This window comes from Oryx dammah, unplaced genomic scaffold, assembly GCF_014754425.2.
Source record: "Oryx dammah isolate SB20612 unplaced genomic scaffold, SCBI_Odam_1.1 HiC_scaffold_8, whole genome shotgun sequence".
Classification (NCBI taxonomy): domain Eukaryota; kingdom Metazoa; phylum Chordata; class Mammalia; order Artiodactyla; family Bovidae; genus Oryx; species Oryx dammah.
In genome coordinates, this window is record NW_024070192.1 from 39,729,631 (window position 1) to 39,749,709 (window position 20,079).

Here is a 20,079-nt window from a genome sequence, read left to right on the forward strand (position 1 = left end):
AGGGTTTGGAAGAAAGAGAGCTTAAAAGCCCCTCTGACAAAGGCCTGGCCCTTTCCAGGTTTGGATGCCCAGCCTAAAGGGCACCCTGGATGAGGAGCCAGCTCCCCCATGCCCCGTCATCCGCAGGAGCCGTGCCCTGGTGTCTCCGTGGGGAAACAGGAGGACAGGCTAAATCCACCTCCAGTTAAGGTCAGTGAACAGCTAACAGCTGTGCAGGAAGCGACGCAGCAGGAAGAAACAGGGGCAATTTAAGAGCGATGAAGAATCGCTGGCCCCGTGAAGGGTGGCAGCTTGTGGGGCACAGCCGGCGAGGTGAGGGCCACGTGGGCGGCACCGGCCACAGCTCGGACTGGAAATGTCATTATCTGTTATTTACCGCAACAGAGGACGGGAGGCTGCACCAGATTACTGTTCCCGGTAACAGCCGCTAAACAGATTTCCCAGCACGGCTTCCCTGCTGCCGGTGCCCTCTTGACGGGCAATATACTGACCAGACCTAGGGAGAAGAGCCACTGAGGGAGGTGGCCAGGGCTGTCGGGGGTGCTGGACAGAGGTCTCATGGGGGAAGCCTGGCCCGTGTCCCCAACCCTAACCCAGGCCTACAGAGACTCTGCCCACTCAGTGAGGGGCTGGCCTCACCCAAGCCAGTTTATGACTCAACAACCTCAAATATCTCACATGTGTCTAGCTGCTGCTCAGCCATCTCAGGGTGTCCAGCGGGGGGCCTGGGATACCACACTCGACCATGAATGGTGAGCCTCAGTGTTGGGGTTACCATCCCTGCCCCAGTATTGGGGGCACTTAGCCAATGGCTTTCGCACCCCGTGGGCAAGCACCAGACAGCACCTTCTCTCTCTTTTCTTAGTTCTCTGACCAAGGCTCGAACCCATACCCCCTGCACTGGGAGTGCAGAGTCTTAACCACTGGACACCAGGGAAATCCCTGGCTCTCTTTACTTCCTAAACGGCACGTGGGCCAAGTTCTAAAGCAAGAGGGAGGAGGAACTGTGAGGCTCTGGCTGTGCCAACAGGAGCATGTTATCCCTCTGAGCCTCAGTTTCTCCATCTGGACAATGGGTATAATCACTGCCATTTTTTTGCCTATGGACCTTCAGGGGGTTGTGAGGGGCTTATGCCATCATCAGAGGCAGAGGAAGCTCTCAAGAGCACATGCCCACCCCCACCCCGGCTTCCTCCTACTGAGAGGACACGGGCTCCATCACAGCCTGAGCCAAAGTGAATTGGGAAGCAAACCCACCAGGGCTTTAAAACAACAACAAATCGAGCTGTGTTCTGGAGAGAGATGAGCTTCCAAATCACAGTTGCAGCTGCTGCTGCTGCTCCTTGATCTGGTGGGGGGGGGAGGGGCGGAAATCCCAGGGGAGCAGGTTTGGTGGGTAGTGGCCGTGCAAGGACTGGGATGACCTGAGCTTCCTGGGAGGACACTGGTGGATAGCCCCGGAGACCCTTGCCTCTAATCCCTCCAACTACTTCCTTTCACAGGGAGCACAAGAGAGGCGCAGAGCAGGAAGGGATTTTGACCCAAGGTCACAGTGGGAGCCCAGAGCTGAGCTCTCCTGCACTCCTAACTTCCGGGCCACTCACTAGGGCGAGGGTGCTGCAGGCAGATATTAGTTTAGGTAACACTGCATCCCCCCACCCCACCAGCTATGTTTGTCCTCTGATATACACAGGGACCCATGCCCTCAATGGACTTCAGACACGGGTGGGATATGTGTGTCTGGGGGGAGTGCTGAGCAAAGGGAGACAGCTGAAGCCAAAATGCAGAGGCTGTGGCCCTGGGAGAGATGCAGATGAGGGGAGAAGGCAGGTCTAACAGGATGAGGGCGTGTCTGCAGCAAGAGAAGGTGGGCCCAGGCCCAGGGCCCCCACCCCAGTCCTGCCTCCTGTAGTGTGTGAAGAGCCTGAAAAAACAGCAGCTACAGGAAAGGGCAAAAACTCCCTAACATCACTCAGCCAAGAATGGAATTAGATTTCCATACATAGACCTGGAGAGGAGGTCTTTGATATGTTATTAAGTAAAAAAAAAGATGAAAAAAAAAATTAAAGAGTAAGGAGTATATTATGGTCCCATTAACAAACATGTATGTACATATACCTGTGTACATTTGCCTGCATGTGGAGAGAGATACAGAAGGACAAATGTGCAAGCTGCTAAGGTCAGGCAGGGGGTTAATGTTTTATATGCTCTGTATTAATGGACAGAGGAGCCTGGTGGGCTGCAGTCCATGGGGTCGCTAAGAGTCGGACACGACTTCACTTTCACTTTTCACTTTTATGCATTGGAGAAGGAAATGGCAACCCCGCACAGAGTCGGACACGACTGAAGTGACTTAGCAGCAGCAGCAGCAGCAGCAGCATGCTCTGTATTATTCAATTTTTATAATTACTGCACAATTACTCAGTGCCAGCCACTGTTTCTAAGAGCTTACCATGTATTTCACTCCATTCAATCCATACCACCTTATGACATAGGTGAGAAAACTAAGGCAGAGAGGTGAGGTGGCTTGCCCAAGCCAGGAGGAGAACCCAGGCATCCCGAATCCAGGGCTCTTAATCTTTATGCAATAGTATAAATTATTTTTCAAAATTCCAGAAAAAGGAAGCCAATAAGGAAATAAATGAAATGCCATCTCACTAAGTCCTTCAATATGTTGGAACCCAAGCAACTGACCTTGGATCCTCCCACCTGGCAAACTCAACAGGTAATGAACGGGTGTGGGGAAGAGGTGAGGAAGGAAGCCACACCCCTTTTCACTTCTGTGTGGTCCAGTGCCCAGGGTGGGGGCTAATGGACCAGGTCAGGGTGGCCACGTTTTTTGTAAAGGGCCAGAAAGTGCAGGATCGTGACCTGTTAGGGCCTGGCCCAGAGTGAACTCTCAGTCACTGGCAGCTTTTGTTATTTCTAACCCTTGGCTGTCTTTTTTCCCCCTTATTTACTTATTTGGCTGTGTTGGGTCTTAGTTGCAGGATCTTGCGCTGTGGCATAGAACAAGATTCTCTAGCTGAGGCTCGTAGGCTCGGTAGTTCTAGTGTGCATGCTTAGTTGCTCTGAGGCATGTGGGATCTTAGTTCCCCAACCAGGGATCGAACCTGCATCCCCTGCATGGCAAGGCAGATTTTTAACCACTGGACCGCCAGGAAAGTCCTTCTTAACTGTCCGCTGAGTCCCCATCTTAGTCGTTCCTGCCTGAATTCAGGGCTTTATTATTGCTAATTGGATAATTCCACATCTGACAGGCTCTTTCCAACCCACGACAAATCCACCTCTGGACGTAAGCTCCCCAGAGACCTACCGGGCGGCTGTCACCTCCTGCTCAGCAGCGTTTGATGCTCTGCAGCCAAAAGCCTGGCACACGGGGCCCCTTGGTGACTGTCACTTCATTCTCTCCCTCCCTCAGGCTGCGTCTCGCCATCACCGCCTCCTTCATCCCCCCTTCCCCACAACCACCAGCTCTGCCAAACGCCAACCAGTCCCTGTACTTCCTCCTGAAATGTCCCCCACCCCCAGGACCTGGGTAGCCACCCTCCAGGCTCAGCTCAAAGTGAGCTCCACTTTGCAACCCCCTGTACCTCTCAGGTGCCAGCACCCCCCACAGCCCTCCACTCTGGGATCCCCCCACAATATCTGTGTCTATGGCACTTGTCATGCCGAGTTGCGTTATCTGCCATCAGTGGTGAGCTCCTGAGGGCCTGGCTAGAAGGTGCGCTAAGTGAGCAGGGTCCCAGCTGGTCTCTCTCCAGGCCACTCTGGGTCTTGCCACCAAGAGCTCAGCCTGGCCTTCAGCAACTCCCCCACTGCTCAGCTAAAGAAAGCTGAGTGCCAAAGAATTGATGCTTTTGAACTGTGGTGTTGGAGAAGACTCTTGAGAGTCCCTTGGACTGCAAGGAGGTCCAACCAGTCCATCCTAAAGGAAATCAGTCCTGAATATTCATTGGAAGGACTGATTCTGAAACTGAAACTCCAATACTTTGGCCACCTGATGCGAAGAACTGACTCACTGGAAAATACCCTGATGCTGGGAAAGATTGAAGGCAGAAAGAGAAGGGGACAACAGAGGATGAGATGGTTGGATGGCATCACCGACTTAATAGACATGAGTTTGAGTAAGCTCTGGGAGTTGATGGACAAGGAGGCCTGGCGTGCTGCAGTCCATGGGGCCACACAGAGTTGGACATGACTGAACGACTGAACTGAACTGAACCACGGCCCTTGTCCTGATGACCCTGAGCTGAAGGTCTGCATCAAACCTGGCTGACCTTTGATATTTGAGCTGATATTCGAATGGGCTCTGAGCTGCACAAAGTGGCAAAAAAGAAGCTATGTTTGGGGATGAAAGGCCAGGGCATGGGCTCCAGAGCAGGGAGAAAGAAGTGTGCCCTGATGGAGACGTTCTGTTCGTCAGACTCCTGGGTGAGCAGATGTTCCATGATGCCGTGTGCTGTCTGGTCCAAGCCTCCGATCCCCACAACGGCAGCCAAGTCAATTCGTGCCAAGCAGCCAGAGTGGGCCCTCGGGGCAGACGAATTAAGTGACTTTTTCCGGGAATTTAGGAACCATCAGCGGCTGAATGAAAAATCCATCTTTGTAATGAGGCACAAACACACGTCTCCTAACATCTGAGTCAGGTCAGGGAGGGGAAAGGGCATGGCGGGGCCAATTTGGAGGCAGCTCAGATGAAATGGCTCAAGGCTTCTGCCTTTGGGGCCTCACCTGAGGGACAGAGGCGCTGAGGGCAGGAGACAGAGCAGGGGACAAGGGGCTTGGACGACTTTCACTGCGCCCTCACACAGGAGGGAGGCCCTGGGGGAAAACGCCCCCCTCCCAACCCTTGTGCACTGTTGGTGCAATTGTAAAATGATGCCTCTGCCAGTTGAAAACAGTCTGACGGGTCCTCAGAAAATTAAACAAAATTATCCCACGATCCAGCAATCCCACTGACGGATATATACCTGTAAGAATTGAAAGTAGTCTCAAAGAGATACTTGCATACCCATATTCACAGGAGGGCAGGAGGAGAAGGGAAGAGATGGTTGGATGGCATCACTGACTCAATGGACATGAGTTGGGGCAAACAGTGGCAGATAGTGAAGGACAGGAAAGTCTGGTGCGTGGCAGTCTGTGGGGTCACAAAGAGTTGGACACGACCAAGCGACTGAACAACAGCAACAACAAATTCACAGGAGCACCAACCATTCATGAGAGCTAAAATGTGGAAGCAACCTAAGCGTCCAGTGACAGATGAATGGGTCAGCCAAATGTGCTACAAGTACAATATTAATATTTAACCTGAAAAAGGATGTTACAATATTATTATTTAACCTTAAAAAACTAAGACCATGGCATCCGGTCCCATCACTTCATGGCAAATAGATGGAGAAACAGTGGAAACAACGGCTAACTTTATTTTGGGGGGCTCCAAAATCACTGCAGATGGTGACTGCAGCCATGAAATTAAAAGATGCTTACTCCTTGGAAGGAAAGTTATGACCAACCTAGACAGCATATTAAAAAGCAGAGACATTACTTTGTCAACAAAGTTCCATCTAGTCAAGGCTATGGTTTTTCCAGTGGTCATGTATGGACATGATAGTTGGACTGTGAAGAAAGCTGAGCGCCGAAGAATTGATGCTTTTGAACTGTGGTGTTGGAAAAGACTCTTGAGAGTCCCTTGGACTGCAAGGAGATCCCACCAGTCCATCCTAAAGGAAATCTGTCCTGAATATTCATTGGAAGGACTGATGTTGAAGCTGAAACTCCAATACTTCAGCCATCACTCCAATGCGAAGAGTTGACTCATTTGAAAAGACCCTGATGCTCGGAAAGATTGAAGGCAGGGGGAGAAGGGGATGACAGAGGATGAGATGATTAGATGGCATCACCAACTCAATGGACATGAGTTGGGTGAACTCTGGGAGTTGGTGATGGACAGGGAGGCCTGGTGTGCTGCGGTTCATGGGGTCACAAAGAGTCAGACGCGACTGAACTGAACTGGACTGAAAAAGGAAGTTCTCACATGTGCTGCCAAGTGGACAGACCTTAGTGACATTGTGCTAAGTGACAGGAGCCAGTCACAAAACGACAAACACTGCACAATTCGTTTATATGAGGTATCTAGAATTGTCAAGCACACAGAACAGAAAGAATTGGGGTGCCAGGGGCTGGGGTGGGTGGGAATGGAGAGTTATCACTTAATGGGTATAGAATTTCAGTTTTGCAAGATGAGAAAGTTCTGGAGATGATGGTGGTGATGGTTACACAACAATGTGAATGTACTTGATGTTCCTGAACTGTACATTTAAAAATGATTAAAATGGTAAATGTTAACATTTGTTTGTCTTAACACAAATTAAAAAATAAATAATTTTTAAGGACTCCCCTGGTGGTCCAGTGGCTAAGACTCTGCATTCCCAGTGCAGGGGGCCAGGATTTGATCCCTGCTCAGACAGCTAGGTTCCATGTGCCACAACTAAAGATCCCATGTGCTGCTACTAAGACCTGGTGCAGTCAAATAAATATGAAAAAAATAAACTCAAATACATTTTCCCAGGCTATAGCTGCCATCAATAGTGATTCCTCTGGTGGATCTGGGCAAAACCAATAGAAAATTTTCTGTGAAGGATTCAGCATTCAAGATGTCACTAAAAACATCCATGATTCATGGAAGAGGTCAGAGTTTCAACATGAACAGGAGTTTGGAATAAGTTGATTCCAGTCCTCATGGGTGACTCTGAGGGGTTCAAGACTTCAGTGCAGATATGGTGGAAAGAGCAAGAGAACCAAAAGTGCAGCCTGAAGATGGGCCTGAATTGCTGAAGTCTCATGATAAAACTTGAACAGGTAAGTTGTTTCTTACAGCTGAGCAAAGAAAGTGGTTTCTTGAGATGGAATCTACTCCAGTGAAGCTGCTGTAAATACTACTGAAATAACAACAAAGGATTTAGGTTATAACATAAACTTAGTTGATGAAGCAGTGGCAGGGTTTGACAGGATTGACTCCAATTTTAGAAGAAGTTCTATGATGGGTAAAATACTATCAAACAACATTCCATGCTACAGAGCAAGTGTTCATGAAAGGAAGAATCAATCATTGTGGCAAAATTCACTGTTGTCTTATTTCAGGGAATTGTCGCAGTTGCCCCAAAGTTCAGCAACCACCACCCTGATCACAGTCAGCATGGGGAGGGCAAGGGGAGCAAGACTGAGGCAAGAAGCCACCAGCAAAAAGACTACCATTGGATGAAAGGCTCAGGTGATGGTCAGCCTTTTTCAGAAATAAAGCGTTTTAAAATTAAAGAGAAAGGGTTAGTCGCTCAGTCATGCCTGACTCTTTGCGACCCCATGGACTGTAGCCCGCCAGGCTCTCCTGTCATGGGATTCTCCAGGCAAGAATACTGGAGTGGGTAGCCATTCCCTTCTCCAGGGGCTCTTCTGCATTGCGGGTGGATTCTTCACCATCTAAGCCACCTGGGAAGCTCTGAAATTAAGGCATGTACTTTTTTTTTAAGACATAATGCTATTGCATACATTTAGACTACATAATAGACTAATAACAGACACATAAGACACTACAGTAGGCACTTCCCAGGCGGTCCAGTAGCTAAGACTGTCCTCCCAGTGCAGGGGGCTCAGGTTCAAGCCCTGGTCAGGGAATTAGATCCCACATATCACAACTAAAGATTCTACATGCCGCAGCAAAGATTGAAGATCCCACATGTCGCGACTAAGACCCAGTGCAGCCAAGTAAATAAATATTAAAAATAATAGACCCCAGTAAAGTGTAAATGTGACTTTTATATGAACTACGACACCAACAAATTTGTTGCTTTATTGCAATATTTGCTTTACTGCAGTGGTCTGGAACCAAACCCACAGTATCTCTGAAGTATGCCTGTACAGACTTTTTTGTATATATATTAAACTTGATACAACCACACGCTAAACTCACCAATATCAACCTTTTGTATGTAGAGTCTTCCAGATTTTCTAGTTATATGATCATGCTTTCGTGATAACGACAGTCCTAGCTATTCTCCAATCCGCACATCACACATTTCTTTTTCTTGCGTGATTGCCCTGCTTTGGCCTCCAGCACAGTGTTGAACAGAAGTGGTGATAAATATACACAGAACTTGTCTTATTCCTGACTTTATGAGAAAAGTTTTCAATATTTAACTATCGAGTATGATGTTTCTTCTCCTCCTGTGTCCTGCTTCTCCTAGGAAGGGAAAATGTGACATGTGAAGGCTTCCATCTGAAAGAATGGAGCGGCAACATGGCAGAATGACTCACCCCAGGGACCCAGCTCCCCACTACCTGGCCAGGGGGCCCAAGCAGGCCACACCACTGAAGCGAGCCCCTGTTCTCCATCTGTGACTGGAACAGCCTCACCTCCCCTGCTTCCCTATGGCTGTGTCTTAAGGACCAAAAAGGATGACTTTTGTGAAAGAGCTTTATAAACTCCAAAGGACATCACGTGGTGAGACAGTGGTCTCCGTGGCCACTGTTGGCCGGGGTGAGGATGGTCTGAAGGAGGGTGCAGAAGACTCTTAAGCTGAGGTTGGAGGGCTGTGGTGCAGGGGAGGGCGTGGGGAGCAAGATGAGCAGAGAGGAAGCAGTCACTAGGTCCTTCACCACTGCCCTAAGCCAGGCCTGGGGCTGCGACCTCAGAGCAGGGGGTTTCCAACTCAAGGAGGATCAGAACCCCCAGGAGTGCTGCTTGTTAAACACACTGCCTCCACGGGCAGCGTTCCTATTCGCTAGGTGCTGTGGACCAAGTGCTTGTGTCCCCTCAAAATTCGTGTACTGGGGGCTTCCCTAGTGGTCCAGTGGTTAAGAATCTGCCTGCCGATGCAGGGGACGTGGGTTTGATCCCTCATCCAGAAAGATCCCACATGCCAAGGGGCAGCTAAACCCATGCAGCACAACTACTGAGCCTGTGCACTGAAATTACTGAAGCCTGTGAACCTAAAGCCCATGCACCAAACAAGAAAAGCCACTGCAATGAGAAGCCTGTGCACTGCACCTGGAGAGTAGCCCCCCTTCGTGGCAACTGGAGAAAGCCCGAAGGCAGCACCAAAGACCTAGCAGAGCCAAAATAAATAAACCAATTATTAAAGTTCTAACCCTCAGTATGATGGCATTTGGAGGTGGGCCTTTGGGAGGCGATGAGAGTTCAAAGAGAGTTCAATGAGAGTTCATGAGGGCGCGGCCCTTGTGATAGGATTAGTGGCCCCAGGGTTACTGCCTGTGGTGGGGTCTGCGCTGACCTCAGAATATCCCTCCTCAGAGCCTTAAGTAGGAGGGGGGCAGGGATCAAGTTCTGGCCTGGCCCCTTTCCTCCAGCGCCCCCATCCTCGGCAGGGATTGCCTGCTCCCCACCCCAAACTGGGTGTCCCCTAAAGACTTTCAACAAAGCACGGGACTGCCTGCTCCCCACCCCAAACTGGGTGTCCCCTAAAGACTTTCAACAAAGCACGGGACTGCCTCATTCTTTTCCCTCAGAACTCAGCACATGTTACTGAGACAATCATTTCATGTGCAGGCTCCTCAGTTCCCACACCGTGGAACACATTTTAGCTGAGACCAGAGAAAAATCTGATTGCTTTCCTTGCACGGTGACAATGCAGCAGCCCTGCCCAGCCTCCCCATCACTGGTGAAGCCAGACTCTCAATTAAACTGAAAGCCGGCGGGCTCAGATCCTAAGCAATTAGGAGTGCCAGTCCTCTAATTAACCAGCTGCCCCTCTCCCTTCGCACCACAGCCTTCTGATAATGAGAGCAAGCAGCCTGGGCATGCAAGCCCAATTAGGGGGGACTCTGCTCTGAAGACCAGCACTGTGGGTTCCATCCATACTCTCGTTAGCTTGAGGCCAGGGCTCTTGCTGGGGAAGGCTCTGTGTGGCCAGGAGCACCTGAGACATGGATCTGGACACTTTCCATGACAGAGATCTCCCCAGCATCCCTTCTCTGCAGCCTGCCTGCCTGGGAGCCATGCTACAGGCCATTGCAAAAGGTGTGGAGGGGAGAGAGAAATAAATAGGGAGGCACCCCAGAAATTGGTGAACTCTAACCAGAGGGCTCCTAACACCCCTAATTAGGGCAGTGCCTTGTTAGAGCTCTCTCAGCACCCCCAGGGCTGCCTCAGTAACCCTAAGCCCACTGTAATTAATTACCCATAATTATTTAATACTTCCAGTCCAGAGGGCAAGCATCTGTGTCTTTACACTGTATCACCCAATGCCTGCACCAGTATATATCTATATGACAATAAATATTTGTTGCAAGAGTGAAGATGACATTGGCCTCCTCTCCCAGACACTAGAGAACCCCTGTACAAGGACCACGTGGCTAAGTCTGGGCCTCCCTCTTGATTCTCCAGGGACTCAGCTCCTCAGGGACCACCACCTGGCAACATGGCCCAGGGTGCCCTCCCTGCCTTAAAGGCCTGCATCCTCATGGTTAGGCACTTGCCTGGCCCATTTCCAACTAGGTTCCTCTGCTCTGCTATTCTCCCCTCCCTGGAATGCCCTTCGCTCTGCTTTCAGCCTCTCAGAAGCCTGCCCAACCTTCAGAAGCCAGCTCCTCCAGGCAGCCCTCCTAATTGTTCTCAGGCCTGGAAACCCTGGTCCTAGCCATTGTCAGCATGACTCTAGAGAGTACTGTCTGCCCACCTTGACCACGAGGACCTGAGGGAAGTGGCCATCCTTGACCCTTCTCCTTTTGGATTCCCCTAACCCAGAATTTGGAGAAGGCAATGGCACTCCACTCCAGCACTCTTGCCTGGAAAATCCTATGGACGGAGGAGCCTGGTAGGCTGCAGTCCATGGCGTTGCTAAGAGTTCGGCACTACCAAGTGACTTCACTTTCACCTTTCACTTTCATGCATTGGAGAAGGAATTGGCAACCCACTCCAGTGTTTTTGCCTGGAGAATCCCAGGGGCGGGGGAGCCTGGTGGGCTGCCATCTATGGGGTCACACAGAGTCGGACATGACTTAAGCGACTTAGCAGCAGCAGCAGCAACCCAGAATTAGCCCAGAATAGGCTGAATAAGTGACTGAGTGTTAGGGTCATCTGAGGAACTTGCACAAAATCAGGGAGTTTTCCCTGTTTAAGACATCCAATCCTGGAGAGCTACGAAGGCTTTCAGGAAGAGGTTTTTATATAAATTACACAAAACATGGGACTAACTGTGGGAATTCCAATTTTCAGTTCAAGAAAATATGAATTCAAAAAGGAAAACATAGGTTGCTATGGTTTGAATTGTGTCCCATCGAAATTCTCATGCTGAAGCCCTAATGCCCAATGTGACTGTGTTTAGAGACAGGGTCTTTAGTTGGTGATTAAGGTTATGTAAGGTCATAAGGGTGGGGCCCTGATCCGATAAGACTGGTGTCCTTGTATGAAATAGGAGAGAGACTGCAGCTCTCTCTCCACCACGTGTGGACACAGTGAGAAGGCAGCCATCTGCAAGCCAGGAGAGGCGTCCTTCCAAGAAACCAAACTGGTCAGCACATTGATCTTGGACTTCCCAGCTTCTAGACTCTGAGAAATCAGTTTCTGTTGTTGAAGCTGCCCAGTCTGTGGTCTTATGTTATGGCAGCCTGGGCTGACTGATCCATGGGAAATCACGAAACCTCTCCCAAGGTATATGAGGTCAGTTCCATTTTTAGTAACAGTTGGGCAGTCTGACAGAGGAGGCAATGGCAACCCACTCCAGTACTCTTGCCTGGAAAATCCCATGGATGGAGGAGCCTGGTGGGCTACAGTCCATGGGGTCGCTAAAAGTCGGACACGACGGAGCGACTTCACTTTCACTTTTCGCTTTCATGCTTTGGAGAAGGAAATGGCAACCCACTCCAGCATTCTCGCCTGGAGAATCCCAGGGACGGGGGAGCCTGGTGGGCTGCCATCTATGGGGTTGCACAGAGTTGGACACGACTGAAGCGACTTAGCAGTAGCAGCAGTAGGGCAGTCTGAACAGCTAGCCTCAAGGCGAATTAATCATAACAGTGGTACAGGACTTCCCTGGTGGTTCCAGTGCAGGGGGTCTGGGTTCGATCCCTGATTGCAGAACTAGATCGCACATGCTGCAACAAGGAGTTCAAGAACCGCAAATAAAGATAGCGCATGCCACAGCTAAAGAAGCCCCCACATGCCGCAACCAGGACCCAGCACAGTCAAATAAATATTTAAAAATAATAATAGTGATGATCACAACGACAGGGACCCTTTACTGAGTGTTTCCAGTGGACCTGACATTAAGGAATTCCCATGCATTAGCTCATCTACTTCTCACACTCACCCATGCTCAGTGGTGATGTAGTTCTATCACCCCATTTATAGGTGAAGAAACAAAGGTTAAGTGGCTTGTACAAGGCCATTGCACTGTGGCCGAGCTGGGACCACAACTCAGGTCCATCTGCTGGGGAGCAGCACTTACTGCCAGCCCCGAAGACCTGTGACCTCTTACCGTGCAGGGCCAAGTGATGTCTCACCCTGACTCACTTGCAGTCTAGGACACTCTTTCCTTCCTATGACCCTTAATCACCCCCTCAAATCCCTTCCGATTTGCTTACAATACAAACTGAAAAGGCTGATTCTCTTAGCATATGGCCCCCCTCCCTATGTTACCTTTTCCCCAACCTCAGCATCTCCCAATGACAGCCACTGACACCTAACTCATCTCCTGTTTTCACTCCACATCCTCCTGCAACACATTCACCAGACAGCAGCTGGTGAGTTTCTTAAACACACAAAACAGGGACTTTCCTGGTGGTCCCGTGGTTAAGACTTCCCATTCCCAGTGGAGGGGGTTCGGGTTCGATCCCTGGTCGGGGAACTAGATCACACATGCCACAGCTAAAGATCCTGCATGAGGCAACTAAGACCTGGTGTAGCCAAACAGATAAAGTAAGTATTTTTTCTTAAAAAAAAAGATCATGTTACATCCTTGTTTAAAATGCTCCACTGGCATCCCATGAAAATTATCATCAAACCTCAACTCCTTACCTTGACTTACAAAGCTCCATGTGATCAGCTGTGCCCAGCTCTCCCTCCCTCTGCCCCAGATGCCAGCATTAGTTCACTGAACATGCCTGGCTGGTTTCTGCCTCAGGACTTTCATGCTTGCTAATCCCTCTGCCTGCAACACCCTTCCACCTGGGTCTTCGTGGGGCTGGCTCCTGCTTGTGGTAAGGTCTGAGCTCACAGGGAGGCTTTCCCTGAGCACCCAGGCATGCTTTACCGCATCACCTTGTTTTTATTGACTATAGAGTCCCCAATCTACCTGATGTTACATTTGTTTGTTTATTGTCTGTCTTCTCCCACCCCTGGCAAACAAGCTCCATGACTTTATCTTGCTCATGGCACTTCTAGCACCTAAAACATGGCGTGCACACAGCAGGCCCTCTACTACTTGCATAAAGGGAAAATGAATGACTGAGTGAATGACACAGTCTTCTCATGGATGGTGAAAGATCATCCCTCAACTGCCCATCATTCAGTGGTGGCCCCAGCTGCCACCCTCTCCTCCTAATGTCATCCAAGAACAAGTCCCCCTAGAAGCTCAGCAGGCTCTTCCTCTCACCACCCAAGCCAGGACCAAGTCCTCAGCCTGCCGCAAAATAAGAACAATTTCAGCTGGAAACATCCTCTGGACCAGCCCGGCGCTCAAGGGTAGCCTGAGATTGGGATGGTGGCAGTATCCGTGAAAGAGCATTCCCCTACCCCCTCATCTGCGGAGGTCCTCCCCTGGGATCCCTGCTGTTGCCAAGGAAATGGCTCTGCAGGGAGCAGCTGGCATTAACCCATCAGCAATCAGGGTCAGTGGCTGGCCTCTGGGGCAGAGGTCCCAGACTTTTCCAGGGGATGGAGACAAGGCTCTGACCCCCTCTTCATGGTCCCACAAATCCAGACATTTACAGCAATTGTGGGGTTGAGGGGCAGAAGAAGGAAACAGGTGGAACTCACAAAAAAGAACCTGCCCAGGTGCTGGAGCAAGACACTCCCGAGTCCCTGTGTGCCTCACCTTGTTGGCATTTATCTGGTCCAGATCTATGGAGGCCTATGGAGGAGCAGCTCAGCAGTGCCCACCCCTCCCGACACTCAGGCCCCTGCTGCCCCTCCGCTGTTCTTGGACCTCTCACCAGGTAATCCACATTCCTCAGCCCAGCTCACCACATGTGACAGAACAGGGGGAAAGTGGTTTAGCTGAAATTCCGGCTTTCCCATCCATTCATTTGGTACATTAACTTCTTTGCACCTTGGTTCTCTCATCCAGCATCACTGGAACATCACTGAAAATGCCCTTGTCAAGATTGCCAATGGCCTCTGTGTCGCCGAGTCCGTGTTTACTTCTTTGATGTTCCCATATTTTACAGTCCTTTCAACTATTATTAATGCCCTGCTGCACCCCCAATCTTCTCTCCCCTGTTACTTCTTCCCAGAATTTATTTCTTCCTGAAATCTTATCTATTTGATCATGACTTGCTTTTGGTTCCCTCACCCACGTATTCTCAAGAGAGAAGGTTCTTTATCTGTCTTGTTTACCAAAATAACTCCAGGCTTAAAATAATGTCTAGCACATGGAAGTTACTTGAGGATGGGTTCTAGTAAAACCGGAGTGAAAAAGAAAAAAAGAAAAAGACATGGTATCTTGGGACCAGTGCTTCTAACCTAGGAGGGCAGTAAAGCGAGGTCCCATGATGACAATTGTGCAATAACGACTAAAGGCTAGAGCAGGAATAAGAGTCTAGAAGAGATTCTGGCAGGGGGAAAAAAAAAAAAAGTAGGCTTCATGCAATAGAGAATAAAATTCAGATGTTAAGAAACCTTGAGGATTAGAAGGCACATTATTCTTTGGTCAATAAGGAAAGAAAGGCAATTAGAAACGCCAGGAAAAACAAAGAGTTATGTTAAGGTGCTTCCCTGGTGGCTCAGTAGTAAAGAATCTGCCTGCCAATGCAGGACACACTTGTTCTATCCCTGGGTGGGAAGATCCCACATGTTACAGAACAACCAAAGCCAGGTTCCACAGCTACTGAGCCTACGCTCTAGATCCCGGGAGCCTGAGCCCACATGCCACAGCTATGGAAGCTCCAGGGCTCTAGAGTCCGTGCTCCGCAATAAGAGAAGGCGCCACAAAGAGAAGCCACCGCTGGAGAGCAGCCCCTGCTCGCCGCAACTGAAGAAGCCTGCGTAGCCACGAAGACCTGGCTCAGCTAAAAATAAATACATAAAAGTTTTATAAAGTTATTTCAAGAAGTCATGGACTCAATATAAAACAGTTTTATATATGGCATAATTTAGAACGATCAGTGGAGTACAAGAAAAGGAGAAAAATCCATTTGGCCTTGCTACTCACTTGAGTTGCCAGGGATCAAGAGGAAAATCGCATTTATTTAACACAACTAATAACATTTACTGAGTACTTAACGTGCCAAACAAGGTTTTAAGAGCTTTGCATATACTATCTAATCCTCATGCCTCTCTAAGGTATATGTTATCATTGTCCCTATTTTATAAGTGAGGCTCGACATAGTAAATAAGCTTTCTGGAGTCAGTCACACAGCTACCAGAAGAGCTGAATTCATACACAGTCCTGTGAGGCCCAGAGGTCCACTCCGCAGAGCTGGCACTAGAAGCCTAGCCATGCGACCTTCCGAACCCAATCCTTCTTGCCATGAAGCATAGGGTACCATGTGTGCACACGTGTATCGTTTAGTCACTAAGTCATATCTGACTCTCTCCGACCCCATGGACTGTAGCCTGCCAGGCTTCCCTGTCCATGGGACTTCCCAGGCAAGAACATTGGAGTGAGTGGCCATTTCCTTCTCTAGGGGAACTTCCTATCCTAGGGATCGAACCTGCGTCTCCTGCATGGGCAGGTGGGTTCTTTACTGCTGAGCCACTGGGGAGGCCCGCACACATGTATGCACAAACACATATACACTCTCCTGGGAGTCAGGACACAGAGCCACGAAGGGGCAGGGCTGGTCCTGGCTGGGAAGCCAGAGCAGGGCCTTACCTTCCTGCAGTCTTTGCAGAACACGGAGGAGCTGCCGAGGAAGCCCAGCACCTCCCCGCAGAGCAGACACTGGGAGAGGCCATTCCCCATCACGTTGCGCCTCATGGTCTCCAGCCGCTCCACCAGCCGCCTGTGGCACAGGACACGGGGTCAGACGGCGCGGGCTTCGTCTCCAACCTGACTGCCGCCTGCCCGGCAGCCCCGGGGCCCCCACACCACACCACATCCCAGGGGCCATTCCCTCACCTTCGGTGTTTTCCCTGCACACTCCTTCCCCTGGCTAATTCCGAATCATTCATTCACTCACCACCGTGAACTGGGTGCCTATAGTATGCCAGACACTAGGAATACTGTAGCAAAGACGACAGGGAGGGACACAGTCTCTGTTCTCATGGAATTTACGTTTAATAATGATAGAAAGTCTATAAACAAGCAACGTGACGGACTTCCCTGGCAGTCCACTGGCTAAGACTTCTCACTCCCCATTCAGGGGGCCTGGGTTCGACCCCTGGTCAGGAAACTAGAGCCCACGTGCTGCAACTAAAGATCCCAAGTGCCGCAACTAAGACCTGGCACAGCCAAATAAATAAGAAAATATAAAAAACAAGCACAGTGACTTCAGAGAGGGGGAGAGGTTATGGAATAAAATAAGCGGGGGTGGGAGGGGGCAGGACATGTTGGATGGTGGTTAGTGAAGGCCTCTCTGAGGACATCTGAACTGAGAGGGGAAGGATGACAAGGACCGAATGTGTGAGCAGCTGGCGGAGCATCCGTGCAGAGGGGCAGCAAGCACAAGAGCAAGGCCCTGGGGCACTGGAGCAGCAAGGAGGCTGGGGGTTGGTGGGTACTGTACTGCCTGGGACAGAGGAGGCAGGAGGGGGCCGGGAGGGGCCAGAGTACACAGCCCCTCGGCCCACCGTGACCCGTTTTGTGACAACCTGTCACACAACACTGTCACGCCCACAATACGCAGCCACTTCTTTTCCACTGGCTGCTGTGTCTCCAGTATCCAGTGGATTCTCAGCAAAAATTATTATTATTTTGGCTGCTCCATGCAGGATCTTTGTTCCCCAACCAGGGATCGAACCCGGGCCCCCTGCAGAGGAAGCTCAGAGCCTTAACCAGGGGCCACCAGAGAATTCCTTCCCTCAGTGAAAATGTTTAAATACATGGAGGACAGTGTGTGGGTACACTGTCTCCTGTAAACCTCACAATGCTCCCACAAGGAGGATGCTGTCCCCCACCCCCCATTTTAAAGGTGAGAAGACTGAGGCTCCGAGGTGTGATGTCACTTGCCAGGATGGCACAACTCCTCAGAGGTAGAGCTGAGGCCACACCCAGGCCCCCCATCTCATGGCAACTCCACTGTCTCCCCTGGGGTGATCAGGCCCTGCCTGGGGGCCAAGGGAGGGCAGACTGGGCACTGAGGCTGCTTCTGCCCCCAGAAGTCAGCAGACACTCCTGACTTCCACAGTGGTCACTGTCCCTCCTCCAGGGACCTCCAGGGTCCTGGGAATAAACTCAGCTTCAACCCTGGCCTGACCTGCTTGTTCTCGGCGGACCCCCTATCAGTGGAAACACACAGGACACACTTCCTCTTTCTGAGATGATTTCCTGCCTCCTGGGTCATTCTTGCCTCAGCCAAACCCAGTGCTTACAACACAGCCAGACAACGTGAGCAGCAGGGGGAAGACAGCCCAGATGGATGGGGGTCAGGGGGTGGGGTGCAAATGCTTCTCACAGCTTAGGGGAGCCCACAGGGAACACCCCCACCGGCCCCCGGCACGCCTTCCTGGGGGAGCCCAAAGGATGTGGTGCTGGCCTGTCAGTCATCAGCACCTGCACCTCTGAGGCATGCCGAGCCTTGCAGGACCCTCAGGCTAGGTCTGAGAGGCGATGGCGCCCCAGCCAGGGGTGGAGGGGCAAAGAGCACTAGACATCTGCTACAAACGCTCTCTGGGATGAAACAGTAGGGATGCGTCTGTATTAAGCGAGGCACACACAGTGAACTGGACAGCAGTGGTCTCTGCGCCGGCACTTTCACTTTCTAGAACTCTGCGTTTCTACAATGTCTGGTTTTTCCGTATATTTCATAGAAGGAAGATAAACAGAGAAAGAACAAGGAGACCAGAATCAAATCAATTCCCGTCAGTGCCCAGCATTTATGTCTTCCTGCTTGCGCGGCCTGTGTTTTTCAGACTGTCTAGGAAACATGAATTGCTTTTGCAATTAAACAAATAAAAAGACACAACAAAACTGAAGACTGTGTAGGAGTCGGCTCCAGACGCCGGAGGCCAAGAGAGCTTAGATAAGCTGGAGAGCGGCTCCTAATGGTCTCTGATGGGAGAACCCACGGTTCAGCCTCTGCTAAATCCTTGCCCTGGCTGAACCACAGTGACCCTCCTGTGCGCAGAGCTGAACAGACCCTAGTGTGTCTTGCTGCACTCATTCATTCTCCCCATAGCCTAGGGCCCAGGCTGCTATCCCCATCTTACAGAGGGGTATACTGAGGCTCAGACAGGCTGGGTTATGAATCTACTGCAGTCCCGGGGTGTTCAGGCCAAGTTGACCCTCTCCCAGAGACAAGCTGGCATGAGGACCCAGGGTGCCAGACTCCCAGCCCGCTGATCTGGCACTGACTGCCCTGCCTCCCTCTCCAGGCCCCACTTCTGTCTGCTCTCAGGAGCAGCCCTTACCCGACCCTCTGCTGCTCCAGGATGTCGAGGCGCTCGGCCCTCTGGATGACCTGCAGGATGGCCTCCACCTCGGCCGGGCTGAGGCACTGGCTCTTCCTCTGCTTCTCTGTCTGGAAGGTGTGCACAGACCAGCCGGTGTGCAGCCTGGATAGAGCACAGCACACAAGTCCAGCCCCAGTGCAAGCCGGCACCCCCACCACACCCACCAAGGCCCCCTGAGCACGGTCTGTGTGTCGGGCGCATGCCAGTCCCCAAATGCTGTCTCAGCCACCCACCAGCTCCTGGGCCCCACGAAGACGGCAGCACGCCCTTAGCATCTGGCAGGGGGCGGGGCATGGAAGGTACAAAAGGCCACAGCACAAGAGGTTTCAAGGGAAGACAATCAAGAGAAGACTGAGCACCTGGATCTGAGTCTTGGAAGAAAGCAAGATGGACAGGAAAGACCATCGACTGGGTTACAAACACTGACGGCTTCCCTGGTGGCTTAGTGGTAAAGAATCTGCCTGGCAATGCAGGAGACATGGGTTCCATCCTGGCTCTGGGAAGATTCCACATGCCGTGGAGCAACCAAGCCCGTGCGCCACAACTACTGAGCCTGTGCTCTAGAGCCTGGGAGCCACAGTTCCTGAAGCCCTCACGCTTGAGAGCCTGTCCTCTGCAACAAGAAAAGCCACTGCAACGAAAAATCCTGTACACCACAACTAGAGAGTGGCCCCTCCTCACCAAAACTGGAGAAAAGCTCACACGGCAACCAAGACCATACACAGCCAAAAACAAAAATAGACAAATAAAATTACATATAGATTAAAAAAACAAGATGCTGAGGATAAAAGGGGATTCATGGAGCATTTTGAAAACTAGAGGGATTCGGGGCAGGAGGGTCACAGCAGCACAGGAGGAGTGGCTGTGAGGCCCAGCCCAGGGCTCTGCAGACTGTCTCCCCACCGGACCCCTGGCATCCTGCAAGGCAGGCCTCCCCATCTCTCAGAGGAGGGAAGTGGCAGGGTGCAGTTAGATGCCTTTGCAAAGGCAAGTCCGAGGTCAGAAGGCTTCCTGGCCTGGGTCGCTCACATCTGGTGGCTGCGGAGAGCCATGCCAGGCTGCCCCAGGGGACCCCTCCCCATAGACAAAGGAGGCTGACTCAGGGCTGCCAGACATACACGGAGCTGCAAACCCCGAGCAAGAACCTTTGGCGGCGCCCAGTGCCTAGCAGCACGTACCCCGACTGTGGGGCCTCGCACAGGGCACACCACCAACAGCTGCTCCTGCCTCCTTTGGCTCCAGGCTGTGCACTGTCTCCAGGCCTTTGCTCAAGCTGTACCCTCCTCCTGGGG

The 20,079-nt window shown here is 51.1% G+C and overlaps 1 protein-coding gene across 3 annotated transcripts in view; it reads right to left on the reverse strand.

The window, feature by feature from the left end:
* RPH3AL (rabphilin 3A like (without C2 domains)) overlaps positions 1-20,079 on the reverse strand; it is a 137,224-nt gene that overhangs the window by 65,384 nt on the left and 51,761 nt on the right. For all 3 annotated transcript variants that reach the window (XM_040243814.1, XM_040243815.1, XM_040243813.1), the window contains exons 3-4: positions 18,746-18,889; positions 16,050-16,179 (exon numbers count right to left, since the gene is read on the reverse strand). In XM_040243814.1, the coding sequence (XP_040099748.1) occupies positions 16,050-16,179; positions 18,746-18,889 (274 nt within the window). The remainder of the gene's footprint in view (positions 1-16,049; positions 16,180-18,745; positions 18,890-20,079) is intronic.